Here is a 16,658-nt window from a genome sequence, read left to right as displayed (position 1 = left end):
TCCACCACAAGAGTGTCTTCTGAGAGATTTGTCTATTCCCATCTGTTTTTCCCTGAGCTGTAAAATGCAAAGAGTGTGTGCATGAGTGACCTACTGCCTCATGGGAAGGAAAAAACAGGACTGTGTTTGGGTGCTGCTCCAGCTTTAAGCTCTAATGTAGGTCTGGACAGCACGTTGGACATCCTGGCACGAGTCCTGGTATTAGTCATTTAGAATCTCATCCAGTCAGGGTCAAACTCCTCCCCGCATCCCTGTCGTGCTCTAGTTTTCCTTTAGGCTCTGTTGTTAAACAGTTGTGGCTTGAGGGACAGGTGGAAGTTTGAGCATGTTGAATGACTTCAGAAAGGGATCAGCTGTCAACTGGCTTTATAGCATAACTGGACTTGTCTCAACGGAGTAGAAGGGACCCTGCACGAGGAAAGAACAGAAGAAAGAAGAAAAGAAAAACGGTGAGAGAGGCTAGGTCAGCCAGTGTGATGCTTACAGTAAGACTGACAGATGATGGTGAGGGTATGATTAGGACATGTGACTATACCTTTGATGTTCTTTCTTTCTTTTTAAATGAGCATTGAGGGTATATATGTTTTTATCTCTCTCTCTCTCTCTCTCTCTCTCTCTCTCTCTCTCTCTCTCTCTCTCTCTCTCTTTCTATCTCTCCATCTCTCCCTTGGCAGTGGCAGTTAATGGACCAAATTAATCATGGATCTTTCAAAGCTTGTCTCCCTGCAGCTTGTGTTTGTGAGTGAGAGAGATGGAGAGGGAGAAAATAGATATGCACGATTATACTGACTGCAACTAGGGAGGACACAAATTTGTTTTACAACAAATAATGTAACACTGCAGAAAACACTGTAAACTGTGGCTGTCGGGCGAAAACCTTGTAACCTTGTCCTTTTTTTTCTTAAATCATTACCATTGGTCACCCTTTAAGTCTGTTTGTGGGTTTTTCATATATATCTAACCAATGAAAAATATCCTCAAACTGTCGGTATAAACCCCATAACTCCACCTCACTTCTATTGTGAGTGAAGTGCCACATAAAGTTTGGACTGTCTCTGCTTGTTTGCAATGCAATGGTAAATAAATAACTGGATCTTTGAATAACTACAGCGTTTTCCATGTTTGCAATGATTTCACTTCCACGAGAATGATGTCCAGATCTTTTAATGTGAAGCATAATTTACCATTGCTTGTCAAAATTGTTTGGGGAAATCCAATCATTTTAAAAGGAATTAGTGCAACAATATTACTAATATAAAATATTCTGGAATATTTCTTAATATATTGCTAGTCTTTCAAGTCATATATTAGTAAAGAACTCTGATACAAAAGTGTCAACATCTGATCAAACCAACAGAGCGTGTTTACTTGCACGTTGTTAACAGAATTATGCTTATTAAGCCGACAATGCATGTTGTCATGTAAACACATGAACCTGTTTTCCTTTATCAGAGTAAGGTTATAAATGGCTTAACCATAAACCGATCATCACAGCTAGATGTGTATCCCTTACCAATCCTTTACATTGACCTGTGTTCTGATAACTTATTGAAGTGAGCATATGATAGACCTATGGGACAGGAAAGCATCCTTACTGCAGATTTAAGCTCATCCAAACAGAGCGAGCATTTCGAGGAAACATATCCAAACTCCGACTCTTTTTTGACCCAAGAACTTATAAAAATTTGTTCTCATTTCGTGCAGCCAAAGTAAAAGTGGTTCAGTCCAAATGTAAATGAACAAATTTGGAATACGCTTTGATTTTTAATCACAACCGACATAACATATGGAATACTTGGAGTCAGATACACAAATGATCACATTTTGACCTCACTACCGGGATATAACCTGATTTATTAATAAAGTCTTGTAAATGCGGTTTACTTGCATTGCAGAGTTATTAGTTTACATTTAAACCAGGGCTAAATTACATGTTACAGTATTTCAAAAAGCTGATGTTTGGGAGTCATAAGCATATTGGTGTGCATGTAAACATGCTCATAGTGGAATGGTTTAATTCACCCTAAAAAAATGTAATTGGATATTGTAGCCACTATATTAAGCCATGATGGGGAATGTATAACTGAAATAATTAGTATTTTTAACTTGCAGACAGTCATACTCAATCTATCTTGTTTTATCTCTTAATCCTTTATCACTTTTCACTCTGTCACTGTCAGTTTCTTTCTCATTCTGTAGCTCCATTGCTGTTCTGTCAGGAATTGCCCCTGTCTTTCCTAAGAACAGCTGACTGTGGTTGTAGATGTGACAGAAGGGCAGTTCAGATTCTGCTCTGTGGGTGCAGTGAGAGTGTGAGTACTGCTCAATTAAACATTCAGAGGCAGCTCTAGCCGTACTGACTCCAGGCTTGCTGCCTTCACTGCATGGAATACAAAGTTGTCTTAATTGGTACCACAGATGATCCTCTTGGGACATTGCCTTTAAAAACAGTTTTTTGGCTTCACTACTTGTATGAATGTGATGGTGTGTCTTAGTTTAGTTGAAATAACAGTGTTAAGATTAACAGTGTTAAGAAGAGGCTAATTACTCACAGTCAGCCAAAGTGACAGTGACTGACTTCACTTGGTGCTGGTAAATATTGAGCTGCTTTTTTGAAGGATTAAGGAAAAAACAACATTTAATACTGCTAGATACTGAGATTAGGATATATATATATATATATAGGGGTATTGCGAGGGAATGCACCACATTTCAGGTATCAGTGTGTGTGTGTGTGTGTGTATGAGAGAGAGAGAGAGAGAGAGAGAGAGAGAGAGAGAGAGAGAGAGAGAGAGAGAGAGAGAGAGAGAGAGAGAGAGAGAGAGAGAGAGAGAGAGAGAGAGAGAGAGAGGATTGACCTGGCTGAAATCTGTATTCTGGGCTATAAGGGTGAAATCATTTTCTGGATTTGTCAGGTTAGATGTATCAGATCTTTGATAGATATTCAAAGTTGTTGTAGCATTTTGTAGCAAATTAACTAGACAAGCAGGACTATATACATTCTGCTTTGTTTTTGAGTTACTGGATAACTGTGAAATATTCTGTTCTTATTGATTTTGGATAGACAGAAATTCCGATCACAAAGTAATTATGGAAACACTTTATTTCGATGGTCCAGTTTAGATATTCTACTAAGTAAATTTGCAACTTCATGTCAACTAACTAAGTATTAGTAGTCTGTCTGCTTAATATATACTTCATTTTCAGAAAATTTTCCTGACTATAAGTAACCTTGCTACTATATGTCAACTTATTCTACGTACCCGAACCCTAATACCTAACCCTTACAAAACAGTCTACAACTCTAATGAGTTTTATTTGACATGGTGCAAAGTTACTTATAGTTAGCAGAATGTCTAAAGTGGACCATCGAAATAAAGTGTAACTGTAATTTTTCTCTTTTTTTTGTTCTATGTAGAACCATAAAACCAGCCCGAAATGGTACTAAGATTAGTTATTGACAGTATGGCTGGTTATTGGTCGTTGGATCAGATTTTATGCCATAAATCAAATGGCATTTTGTGTTAGACTAAAAGCTCACAGACCTTGTTCTCTTACGAGAGGTTCTCTCGTATTGCGTAAGCTAGCTTACACTACGGGTAAAGTCATCTTCTCTCAAGATATTGAAGCCAAAATTATCCTTAATTTTTCATTTATTGTCAACGCAGTGCAGCAGCCAGCAGACCTAGAGCAGGCATTCTTGCGTGCTCATTGGCTGCCGTGCGGCAACTGCTGCAGCCTACCACTGAGCCTTGTGCATGACGTCGCGCCCTCTATCAGATCATAACTGGATCTTGAGAGAAAGCCGTCCGCCGTCGAAACTAGCGACCCGCTCTCTGCCTGGGCCCGGATCACGCAGCCCTTGCCCTTGCCGTGCACTGTGAAGCGCTTCCGTTGTAGACCCTGCGGGCTCGACTCGAAGCCTTTACCCCGGACGCTGTCACTCCACCCTCTGGACCGCGCAAGAAGAAGCGCCGTGCGCAGAGGATGCCGGAGCCTGTGGCCACAGTGAAGTGCTCGCCGGATCGTATCCCGCCAGCCTCACTTTCTCCTTCTCCGCCCCTCCCGGACGCGCAGCCGCTGGCTTTGGCCCTCACTGCCGCCGCCTCAGGGGACGAAGCTGAAGGGGCGTACCCAGGTGACAGCTGCTCTATCCTGGCATCGGATAGTGAGGACTGGTCGAGTTCACATCACTTTGCCTCCTCCTCGATCCAGGAATCCAGCAGGACCCAGGCTGGTGTGGATGCCGAGCTCATGCGCCTCCTTTCTAAGGCCGTCGACCAACTCGGCCTGGATTGGTCCCCGCCTAAGGAGCCCGCACCCAATAGGCTCGACGGCTGCTTCCTACACAGCCGCCGCCCCCACCCATTTCCAGATCTGCGCCATTTCTGCCAGAGCTTCATGCCAAGCTTTCGAAGTTGTGGAACGCACCATTCTCCGCGAGGCTCCACTCACATGTCTCCTCGGCGCTCTCCCAAGTGGACGGCGCCGCCGAGAAGGAGTACACAGCAATTGCCCCAGTGGAAGAGGCAGTCGCAGTGCACCTTTGCCCGCCCTCTGCAAGATGGCGCTCAAAGTCTGCCCTCCCGTCCAAAGCCTTCAGGACCCCCTCAGCCATTGTCGGCCACGCATTCGCCACCGCCGGACAAGCTGCTTCCGCCCTGCGCTCGATGGCTGTGCTGCAGATCCTCCAAGCTGATCTCCTCCGAGAATGGGATGAGAAAAGCAAGGACCCAGCCGCCATCATGGATTTGAGGAGCACGATGGATCTCTCCATGGATCTCTCCATCTTTCGCGCCACGAAATCCACGGCTCAGGCAATGGCCAGATGCATGGCCTCGCTCACCGTCACAGAGAGGCACCTCCACTCTGTTACACGGCAACTGAACGTATGGTTAATCAATGGACACCCGTTGTCCTGCCAGAAGGAGTGATGAACACGATTGCACAATCCAGAGCTCCCTCTACGAGGTGGCTTTACGCATCTAAATGGTCGGTGTTCTCCAAATGGTGTGCTGATAGAGATCTAGACCCACAAACGTGTGGGGTCCCGGGGTTGCTTGGTTTCCTTCAAGAGCTGTTGGATAAGGGCAGGTCTCCATCCACGCTTAAAGTTTATGTGGCGGCCGTTGCAGCGTCCGCTGAGTCGAAGCGCGGCCAGTCAGAAGGGAGAAACGAGCTCGTCATCCGCTTCCTTAGAGGAGCTAGACGGATGAATACCCCGCGACCCCCGTCGGTTCCCATGTGGGATCTTTCTTTCGTCCTAGAGGCCCTGAAAGCATACCCCTTTGAACCGCTAGACTCCGTGGACCTAAAGTACCTCTCACTCAAAACCGTTTTTCTGACAGCTCTGTCAACAGTTAAACGGGTGGGGGATTTACACACGCTATCTGTTAGCACGGCGTGTCTTGAGTTTGGGCCAAATGACTCTAAAATCATCCTTAAGCCAAGACATGGTTATGTCCCTAAAGCGTTGGGCACTCCCTTCAGAGCGCAGGTCATTTCTCTTTCGGCTCTGCCAGCATCCGATAGTGAGGGTGATGTTAATCTCGTCTGCCCCATCAGGGCACTGAGGGCTTACATTACGCACTCCTCCCCTTTCAGGCGTTCGGAACAGCTCTTTGTCTCGTTTGGTGGGCGCACCAAGGGTCAGGCCGCCTCGAAACAGAGCCTGTCCAGATGGATAGTGGAAGCTATCACATCTGCTTATGAGTCTAAAGGTCTGCAATGCCCCTTGGGCATCAGGGCGCATTCCACCAGAGGCGTGGCCTCGTCTGGGTTTGGTCCAGCGGAATTTCCATTAAAGACATTTGTGAGGCGGCAGGTTGGGCCTCACCATCCACATTTGTTAGGTTTTATAACCTGGAAGTTCTCACCTTGCAGGCTAGACTTCTGTCAGTGTGAGTGGTGTGTTTGTCCTGCCCAAATTATAAATTGCAGGCTACTCTCACGCGACATTGACTCACCTGGTTGAGCTGCACTATATGGTGAATAGTTATATGGACCGGCGACACCGCTCTGCATACCCTGTATGTGCTTATAACATGTGCTGGCCCGCTTTGCTGGCCACCTGTTTCCCACTTATGTTACCCGGGAACCCCTGGGTCTGCGGAGGCTGGGCGCGGACGGCGTTGACAATGGGTTCCCGTAGCGTAAGCTAGCTTACGCAATACAAGAGAACCTCTCGTAAAAGAACATCCTTGGTTACATACGTAACCTCGGTTCTCTCTAGAAGAGGAAACGAGTATTACGTAACCCGACCGTGCAGGCGCCACGAGCGATCTTTGCTTCAGCTGATGAAACCAGTGATGCAGCTTCTGAGCCAGGCTTTTATACGCTAAGCCACCCCCATTTTGGCGGGCTGTGACGGGTAGAGGTCCCGACGTCACGCGCGAGGCTCAGTGGTAGGCTGCAGCAGTCGCCGCATGGCAGCCAATGAGCATGCAAGATTGCCTGCTCTAGGTCTGCTGGCTGCTGCACTACGTTGACAATAAATGCAAAATTAATTAATTAATTAAATAATTTTTGACTTCAATATCTCGAGAAAAGATGACTTTACCCGTAGCATAAGCTAGCTTACGCAATACTCGTTCCCTCTTCTAGAGAGAACTGAGGTTACGTTTGTAACCGAGTATGTTATTCACTATTATACATCACTTTCTCTTTATTTAATCTCTCCAATCACAAAAATCCGATACACTGAATCAGACTGACCTCTATTGACTCTTTCAGTCATGACATTACTTCATCATATTTCTAAAAATGGGCATTGAACCAGTCAAGCTCATTTGAAGACTCAGCCGTTTAATCCAATAAGAGTGAGTTGGATCATTAAAGTGGGACAGAGTAAACAGTCATGGTTCACATTAGCACAACATTAATTCCTGACTCTAAACACTTACCTTAATGCACAGAAGATTTGACCTGCTCTGGGTGGGTGATGAAGAATTAAATTAATGCATTTTGAAATCTGTAGGTTTAAACTGGAAAAAGAGAGTCTCCCAAGATGTTGAGTAAAGTCTTGTGCATGTATATGTTATATGCATTTTCCCCCCCAAAAAATATTGTTTTAAACCCTTGTTTTAGCCCTAGGATGATGGTCACATGTCTGACTGTTTATGTGATTCAACAGAAAAGTTTTAAATCCCTTATGATAAGGTCATCTGAGATAAATGTTAAAACCATATGTAAATGTGGCCTATGTGTGGACATTAAACTGTAAGTATCCAAAGACATCAGTGGTGTTAAGACATCACAGTAGAGATAACAATGGAAATTGAGAGCAAACCATATATTCAGGGATGAAGGAGCAAGTGAGAAGACAGAAAGACAGATAGAGGGCTTAAGGAGATAAAGCGATAAAAGGAAGAGATAAGGGCATTAATCCACATCTTAATGGACCACTAGATTATAAATCTACTGTACTGTTTGTGTGACCTGTAGCTCTACGATCTCTAATAAAACGTCTTTGAAGATTTCATATACAATTTTTTTAATCATCTTCGCATGCGAATTAAGTATTGCGCTTGACAGACAAACTGTGCATTTCACTTCACAGTTTACTGAGGGCAACGTTTTAGGAGATTTTCATTTGCCAGTTTACTGGTTGGGAAAATTAACCCTTAAATTATGCTAATAGAATTCAGCAGTGAAATTTGGGGGAAAAGAAATATTTAGTAGTGTAAATACAACACAGGGGCTGAATAATTAATGTCATGTAGAGATTGCATCACATGTTTAATTCATTCCTTAAACCCTGGCCCTTCCAGCGGCGCTTACCCTCCCCAGGCCATGCATGCAGCCGTAATTGAAAGTGCTGGTTCAATATGGCTGAACTGATTCATTAGTGTTTGTGAGATCCTTGTCACAAGCTGTTTTAATTAGTGAAAAGAGCTTCCACAGGGTCTCATCAACAGCTTTTACAGCTGTGGTGTTTAAATATAAAAGCAACATAGCGAGGTAAGATACACATGCGATTATTAATATACATATATGAAATATTGTTTGGAAATGCCACACTAGATGAACACTTGACAGGTGTTAAAAAGGTTTTGCCTGAGCTATCAAAAATCCAGACCAGTAAAGTAAAGCCCTGTGTTTATTGTCACACACACATAATTATTTATAGGAGTGCTACTGCCTCCTTGTGAAAGGTGCTTGATACAATTTATATTTTATTACAGAATGCAGATGCTAAAAGGTAGGGTAGGCAATTTTCGGAGAGGCTAGAAATAAGATCCCACCCTCCTTTCAGAGCGTCTCCAAAGCCACGCCTCCTTCAAAGGACATGAACGCGTACAGCAGGGAGCAAACAAAAGCATCGTGATAGACAGCGTTAAATTACCTCATATCTCAAAGTACATAACATTGCAATAATAATGAACAAAAACAAATGAAAGAGCGCTGACATGTATCACCTGACTGCTCCAGGTGCAGTTAGGTGTTGATAGTGTTGCCACTGAAACACATAAATTAGTCACAAACTGCTCCAAGTATAATGTTACGGGTTTCCATCTTTTCCAAATTACAGTAGTTATGGCGTGACCGCAGCATTAGCTCGATGTTTTGGTTCAGGAGGAACTGTAAAATGTGGCTGCTGTTTTGGTTGCGTTGCTCGGTGACTGACGTATGTCTAACTCCGCATAGCATTAAACACCTTTTTTTTAAAGGATTCCTATAACTGTAAAACTAAAAAAAGTTTAGACTTTGCCCTTTTGCTCAGTTTTGAAGTTCGGTATAGTGACTTGCAGTACACAGCTGCGCTCTCAAAATGTTTTGATGTTGTGGTGGCATGTCCTTCATACATGATCAGTGTTTGGTTTATTACTGTAGTAGCTTCTTTACCCAGAGACTGACAGCTGTTGATAAGACATGTTTTTCCATCTGAGTCCAGACAGCTCAATACATACGCTGAGACTCATACCTCATATCATCTTCTGGAAATAGGGTAATTTCTCTCTCTCATATGCTTTCTTTCTCCATCTCTGTTCCTCCCTCTGTCTTGACATTTACCTCAAATGACACTCTTCTCTCCAATCCTTTATTGGTCTGACAGAGGAGACCGGTCTCCCTCCCTTTCTCTCATCTGCAACTTGAAGGTCTGACATTTCTCATAGCACACAGATGGAGGAAAACATCACATCTCATTTCTCTGTTGTGACTCACTGGCATAGACAGTACTCTTCTGTGACCTTTGACCAAGATGGACTCAAGTGCACTGACTGGCAGAGACATGTCGGGATTCCTTGTGCATCTTTTGTCATCTGTGAATTACATTGTGTTTTTTTTGTGTGTGAAAAAATAAAACAATGCAACAATGCATATAGCCAAGCTCATGAATTTACTTACCCATCTTTTTTCCAAAGGTGTTCATACTCCTTTGAAAATCTGTGGGATGTTTCAAATTGTTTTTGCTTTTTTTTAAATAAGAGAGACAAAAAAACAACTGAAATTTTTATGAAAATGATCCTGTTCAAAAGGAATCATACACAACAATAACAAAAGCTACAGTCATTGTTGCTTCAGTTAGTAAGACACATGTAAGTGGGAACATTTTTGAATTAAGTTATTTTTTTCTTGTGGGGTTGTGTATGTGTGGATGGCCCCTTCTCAAATTCACTGCTCTCCGCTCAGCGAATTCTGGCTGGTGGAAGAGGATGGTGTGAAGGGTCATTTGTCCCCTCAAGTGATGTATAATCTCTATTGCTCATCCATGAAATGTGACATTCTTGGAGATCACATCCAATGGGAATATGTCTTACCACTCTTCATTTTTCAGTTATTTTCAATATTATGTTCTTCTTCCTTTTTAGTAACTCTCTATTTTTTGCTCAGACTTCCATCCATCCATCCATCCTCAAAAACCACCCAATCCATGGCAAAAAAACGAGGAATAGACTAAATCGTTAATACAATATAATAAATAAAATAAAATGCCAAAAAGGATCAATACAAATATTTTAATAAAAAATAGTTTTTACCCAATATTTGTGTATTTTTTATGCATATTATTCACATTATCTTAGCAAAATGATTAAATTCTACTAATTCTAAACGTCTTATTTGTATTAAATTATAATCACACTTTCTTTAAGGAGTTATTTGTATGACAGAAAGTGTTGCTCCCTACGTATAGAGCATTCCAAATCAGTCAACGAGGTCCTATTTCAGTTAGGGTGCTATAACAGACAGCAAAGCAACTCACTATTTTGTAGAAAAGCCAAAGTATGACATTGAAGAAAAAAATACGACATGATTTTATTTACATTTTTGGACAATAACACTTTCCACTCCTTTTTTTATTTCGTTTTTTTTAAGTCTCTCACGCATTTCATGTTTCTGTCAAGTCATCTCTGTCGCCTGTGTCTCTAGTCACAAAGTGAATATATAAAAAATAAAAAGCTGCATTAAATATTCCTCCAGTCCATTCCTCGGCCCACTCGTTCATCTTTTTAGCCTTCGTATCTCTATCTGTCATCCACCCTTCCATTTGTCTTTCCCCAATACCGCTTCTTTTCCAGTCCTTCTGCTCAAGGGCGCTGGGTTGCGCATCTGCTTCAAATGATAGCAGCGAGAAAGACGCATCCTTTCAAATAAGTCCCTCTCAGCAAAATTATTTAATACATTTTTTATTTAGTGATGTGGTCATACTGATAGAACTGTTTCCACACAAACAACCATGACTCTGACAAGTTATTTTAGAGCATATGTGTATGGTTCATGAGAATGAGTTAAATACCTCTGTAAATGTGGATTAGAGTCTTGTGAATTAATGTGATTTGGGTTTTATGATCCTTGGAATCATTTAAAACTCCTCCAGATAGAACATTGTTATAATATCCATCTATGGCTATAATATCCCATTTTACTGCACATGAATCCCGGCACACCCAGCAGATGCAGCAAGAACAGGGTTAAATCTCTGACCTGGATACACATGACAGGCTTTATTTTGGTCTTTATTTCTTTTGCTCTCACGGTTGTTCCCCTCCCCCTCTAAAGTGGAGTTTATGTGTGGGTTTGTGTGGAGGTGTTTGGCAGGAAGACAAAGATATGCATACATTCATGTTCAGTCATTCCCACATACACTCCAACACACAGTGAACCAGATTCACTGGTCAAAATGGTGATGGAAATACAATGTAATCAGTCTGATGTGCTTTACACAACCTCACGTTCACACGTCACATGAAATTTGCAAACTTTCCTGGCCCTGTTCACGCATGAAGGTGTTAACCCAGAGCAGGAGGGAGAGGAAGCTTGTCTGAGGTAATTTGTCGCCAGTTAAACACTATTGCTGAGCAGTTAAGCTGTCAGGACTCGCACCCGTCAACACTGAGAGCAAGCAATAGGGTACAACAAAATATGCCCTTTATCATAAATGACACTGCATTCTAGGGGGTTTTGTTTCTTCATTCTGTCTGTGCTGTTTATTTAAATTGTTGGTTTATGCACAATATATGTTTCAGATAGAAGTCTCGCTGTTTATTCAGCGGCACTTTGCCTACTTCCATACTATATAGTAGGGAGAAAACGTATTTGAGTCAAGTACTGTAGTATGTCAAAATTCCTAGTATTCATAAAACAGTACGTGCAAAATACATGGATGACCTATTATTTCCGTTGAGATTCTGAAGTGCACATCCAATGGACACTTTAATATCCCATGAGGACATGGGAGAGGATTTGTGAATGGCAGTGAAGCGACGAAACTGGCCACATGACAGTCACACATTCATTCCAAAGATATACAGTATAGCATGTTTAAAAAATAGTTTTAAACATTTATGATACAAGCCCTTGTGTTTTGCTTGTATATTGTATAGTGCTGTCACGATAATACTTATGGGTTCTCTGACACATCACTGTCCTTCCACTGACTATACCTTTTGCATTGATAACTTTGGGTATGTAAAATCTGACTCCCATGAGCGCAGAATTGTGACGAATGTTTCTCTATGAGTGACGTAAAAGTAGCATGAATTCAGATTTGACTGTTCAGACAGATCACATTGCAAAACATCTGACTTGTATTAGATCAGTACCACATATGGAGTTGGCAAAAATCGGAATTTAAAAGATCAGGGACCAGTTGCATAAACATACAATAGCCATTATGTTAAGACTGTGTCTTCAGAACTAGTATGACCAACCAGCAGTTAAATAGGGGTAATCAGTAGTGGTGGGTCCGAGTCCACCTTTGTCGAGTCCGAGTCAAGTCCAAGTCCTTAACAATCGAGTCCGAGTCCAAGTCCGAGTCCGAAGAGGGCCGAGTCGGACTTGAGTCCGAGTCCTTTACATCCGAGTCCGAGTCGAGTCCACCCGAGTCCACAAAGATTTAAATGATTTGAAATTGACCTTTCACAAAGACCCGCCCCTCTTAGTTACTGTTGCTACGTACGACAAGCCGTTCCGCTCTCACTTCAAATGTTCTCACACAGTGAAAAATTTATTGCGGAGCAAAGAGGACACTGAATATGCGCCAACATACAAGACAGAGCAGCCTACTTTTGGTATGAAATAAAGTCTCATCTTTTACATTTTTATAATTATTATAAAATTCAAACAATAAATCCTGTTTTGTGGTGCTTTAATGTGTAGGCCTCAGTTCAAGCAGCACATGAACTGATAATCTCTTAGTTATAGCACAAATTAAACATGAATGAAAATCCGAAATGCAAAAAGATATCAATACACACCATTTTTCAAGTTCAAGTCCACTGACTTTAATCTACTAATTTGGTTTGGTTTGTTTGTCGGACAAAAATGGCGGTATCTGCAATATGATTGGTCAGATCGCCTGTCAATCAAATTCCGGTGAAAGGTCTCAACACTGAGCTCTTAAATTAATATTTTAAACCTTACAAAATGATTGCAATGTATAGTCAAAGTCATACGTTTACCTATTGTACATCTTTCAGAATCTGCAAGGTAATACTAAAGAATGCAACACGATGCATTAAGAGCCAGGGGTAAACTTTTGAGCAAATGGTGATGTTTAAAGTTTTGTTATTTTGTTTTACATGCTAATATCTTTTTTAGCCTCTGAAGGGTAGGACTAAATTAATATAAACAAAATAAGAACAATTTACATCCAGTTTCATCCTTAATGGACTTCTTGAGCATCACTAAGTGTTTGTAGGGTTTGTAATAGTTGTGTATGAGTCCCTCAGTTGTCACCAGTGCGAAAAGATGGATCTCACAATCATAGTCACTGCTAGTAAGGAGTCAAATATGCAGAAGATGCTGGAAAAGCAAATAATGTGCAGGAGCTGGAGGATTTTTCCTCATGAACAACCATTACAAAAAAACAAAAAAACAAAAACAGTTGTGGATACAAACACAAAATACAAGATAAATTACTTGATTTTTTTGTCTTGTAAAAAATGTGTCTTGTATTTTGTGTTTGTATTTTGTCTTGTGGACTAGGCTATTAAACATCTGTTTTGTGAAAAAGCTTTTTCAGTTCAGTACTAAATAGAAACAATGTTTTTATGATCCTACTTATTAATAAATAAATAAAAATTCTATTTTGGAGATTTTGAAAAGTGTATGTAAACTTATGACTAAAGTGTAAATGTAACAAAAATCATTAAATTATTAGACACCAAAATGTTGCTATGGTTATCACTTTCTCATGTTGCTATGGTTACTATGTCAATCATCACAATTTCAAGACTCACAGGACTAAAATTTAGCGGATTCACTCCCACATTTAAATGCATTTATCACTCTTTATAATTTACCGTGTGAACGTAACCACTGGTCCTCTAGAAGCACGATAAACTAAACTATTATTTAGATTGTCGATAGCTCTCCCTTTAAGCCATCACTTACCGCGTTCTGCACTCTCCCTAAAACTCTCGGCATAAACACTGAAGTGTCCACACTGCACAGTGAATCTCTCATTTATATCGCGTCAAGACCTTGTTTATGAGGGGATTTGCGAAAGGATAAAGCTTGTGCTGATTCTGAACATACATTTTAAGCGAATTCTCCGCATGTTGACTCTGAAATGCCTCTGATTTGCCACTGTGTTCATGCGCTTAATATACATGTCTGTGATTGGCTAATGCTCAACGCGAAAACAACACAAGTAGTTTGGTTTCGTTTTTGAATAATATTGTGTCCTCTAGTGCCCGGACTCGACTGGACTCTGACATTTTTCCGAGTCTAAAATGTCCGAGTCCGTGTCAAGTCCGAGTACAAATTCATCAGAGTGTGTGATAAGTCCGAGTTCATTCAAAATTGGACTCGAGTCCGGACTCGAGTCCGAGTCCGAGTTCGAGTACCCCAACTCTAGTAATCAGTTTCCCTCAATTCCCCAAAATCAATTTCGGCATCAAATTAGATCAATCTATATTCATGTAACTGACTTGAAGAAGTTATTAACAGTCTTAAAAAAAGAAAAGAAAAAGATGACTAACTTGTAAGACTAGTCTTAGCAGTTTATGCAACCTGTATTCCATGTGGTTTATGCTGTTCACACTGTCATGAGAAAAATAATCTAAGTCACATATGAGCAAACAAATGTATTTGGGCCACACTTACCTGCAGTCTGAACGTAGCCTCATACTTCCACAGCATCAGCCACGCTAATTGTCATTAGCCTTTTACACATACTGTACAGTCTTTACTGGTAAATGACCAGTCATGTATGTGAACAGGACCTTTTCAAAAATACTGGCAAATTGGTTCCAGCAATTTAACAGTAAGGGAAGTTGTAACATTATCAGTAAATTACCGGTAATGTGCTCTTTGTGAACGCCGAATAAAGATTACCAGTATGAGCATACATGAAGTCAGAACGTGCTGATGTAAGAAGTCTGCTTTGGGCCAATCATAAAGTTCTTATGGAGATGGCGTGATTAGCCTACTCTGCACTGTTTACAGTAGCCTAAGCTTTTTAATAGTTTCTGTAAATATGCGCAAGATGATCTTTGAACGTTGCGCCACGTCACGCAGCTTTTTTAACGTCACAAAACCCAGCCTCCTTTTCCATTCGTCAGCGTTGCGGCTCTGCAGCTGGATACTTTTATGAAAGTCTAACATTTTTAAGAGAAAAAAAAATGCTGTTTGCTCATCCCGCCACCACTCAGACGTCAAAAAATTTTGTCAAATGGAACAGATAGTGAAACTAAAGCGCTTCTCCTCATGGGGGCGGATGAAGACAACGGCGTGGCATTTAAAGATCACTTTCGATGACAGACATCACAGAATTTACTGCAATTTTGAAGCTGATGTGTAAATGGTCTGTTACTGGAACACTGGTGCTTGTGTGAACAGCATGTGTATTTACCAGTAAAGTAATTCTGACAGTTTGCAGTAATTAACCGGAATTGCTGTGTGAAAGTGGCTATTGAGATGAGAGGAACTTGTAAAAGATATGTAAGGAAAGACACACATTGGTCTTTGTATTCTTCATTACGTTAACTTTTTACTTTATATGGTAACATAAGAGCTGGTCTTAAATATGCTTTAATGAAATATGTTAGGTTCTATTTTCCCGCGTCGTATCTTTCGCTCCCAGCATACAGTGTCTGATAGCCGCACTGCAGTAACTTACCTCAGCCTCTCTCTCCCTCAATCTGAACCCAAATTTCAAGCTCCCCTCTTCCCTCTCTCCTTCCCCAAACCTCCTACCTCCTGTCATCACTCTCTCTTCCATTCCTCACCATTCGTCTCTTTACCCCTCTCTCTGAAGTGAGAGCGCGCGCGTCACTGTGTGCGAGGGGTGTGTGTGCAGCGGTGGGCGGGGTTAAGGACGCGTCAATCAGCGGCGCTACAATAGCACGTGTGGCGGTCATGGTCATAGAGCGGCTCGGTTGGAGTAGACGCGACTGCAGGAGAGAGAGAGAGCGCGAACGGTTACCGTCACCTTATCCACCGCTCCTCCTTCACTACAACCAGAACCGCCTCTGCAACCCGATCGCCCTTTAATAATGCACGGGGAGGTAAAGCGAATTTCAGAGACCGGGCTCTGAATGATGTATAGCGCCGGTTAGCCTACTACAGCACCGCACCGGAGAGCACGAACCTGTAGCTGTGTGATCTGCAGAGAAAAATGTCAAACTATCATTTCATCAAATGCTGTAAGTAACGAGCCGCGAGAGAGGCGTCTTTCCGTATGCATCTGCCAATGATGTCATTTCGTCAATGATGTCATTTGTCAATGATGTCATTTTGTGCGTTTGCTGGAGAGAGTGATTGAGAGGCAGGAGGAATTGTGTGTGATTTAGGGTGTGTAACGTTATCTGATACAAATTCATGGGTCCTTAATGCATGCATTTAACACACCACATGCATGCATGCATGCATCCATCCATCCTATGCAGTGAGGCTGGATGATGAGATGTCATCATGATGATGGGTTGGCTTTGGTGACTTTTTGTGCATGTGTGTATGTGTGAAGTTGCAGGAGGATGCGGCAGCAGTGTAAAAGTTGACTGGTGGCTGCTGCAGGTGTGTGTAGGGACCTCCTACGTGAGTCTGCCTGCTTTCAGACAGACGGCTGGTGGGTGACAGTCTGACAGCCTCTCTCCTGTGTATCTTTGTATTTGTGGTGGTGGTGTGTGTGTGTGTGTGTGTGTGTGTGTAAACATGAGAGTGTCAGGTAGGATAATGGAGCGAGGGAAGGGATGTTGACCCAAACGGATGTT

At 41.8% G+C, this 16,658-nt stretch overlaps 1 protein-coding gene across 5 annotated transcripts in view; it reads left to right on the top strand.

Annotated features, from left to right (window-relative positions):
• Window positions 1–288: 288 nt before the first annotated feature.
• myo16 (myosin XVI) overlaps window positions 289–16,658 on the top strand; it is a 227,951-nt gene continuing 211,581 nt past the window's right edge. For 3 of the 5 annotated variants that reach the window (XM_077216643.1, XM_077216642.1, XM_077216646.1), the window contains exon 1: window positions 15,852–16,091. In XM_077216643.1, the coding sequence (XP_077072758.1) occupies window positions 16,064–16,091 (28 nt within the window). In that variant the 5' untranslated portion in view covers window positions 15,852–16,063. Of the gene's footprint in view, window positions 450–15,841; window positions 16,092–16,658 lie in introns of those variants that run through there. The other 2 variants (XM_077216645.1, XM_077216647.1) reach the window with 2 other exon arrangements.

This window comes from Siphateles boraxobius, unplaced genomic scaffold, assembly GCF_051911475.1.
Source record: "Siphateles boraxobius isolate OS27281-9 unplaced genomic scaffold, OSU_SipBor_1 7, whole genome shotgun sequence".
NCBI lineage: Eukaryota > Metazoa > Chordata > Actinopteri > Cypriniformes > Leuciscidae > Siphateles > Siphateles boraxobius.
This window is presented reverse-complemented; position numbering and strand designations above follow the sequence as displayed.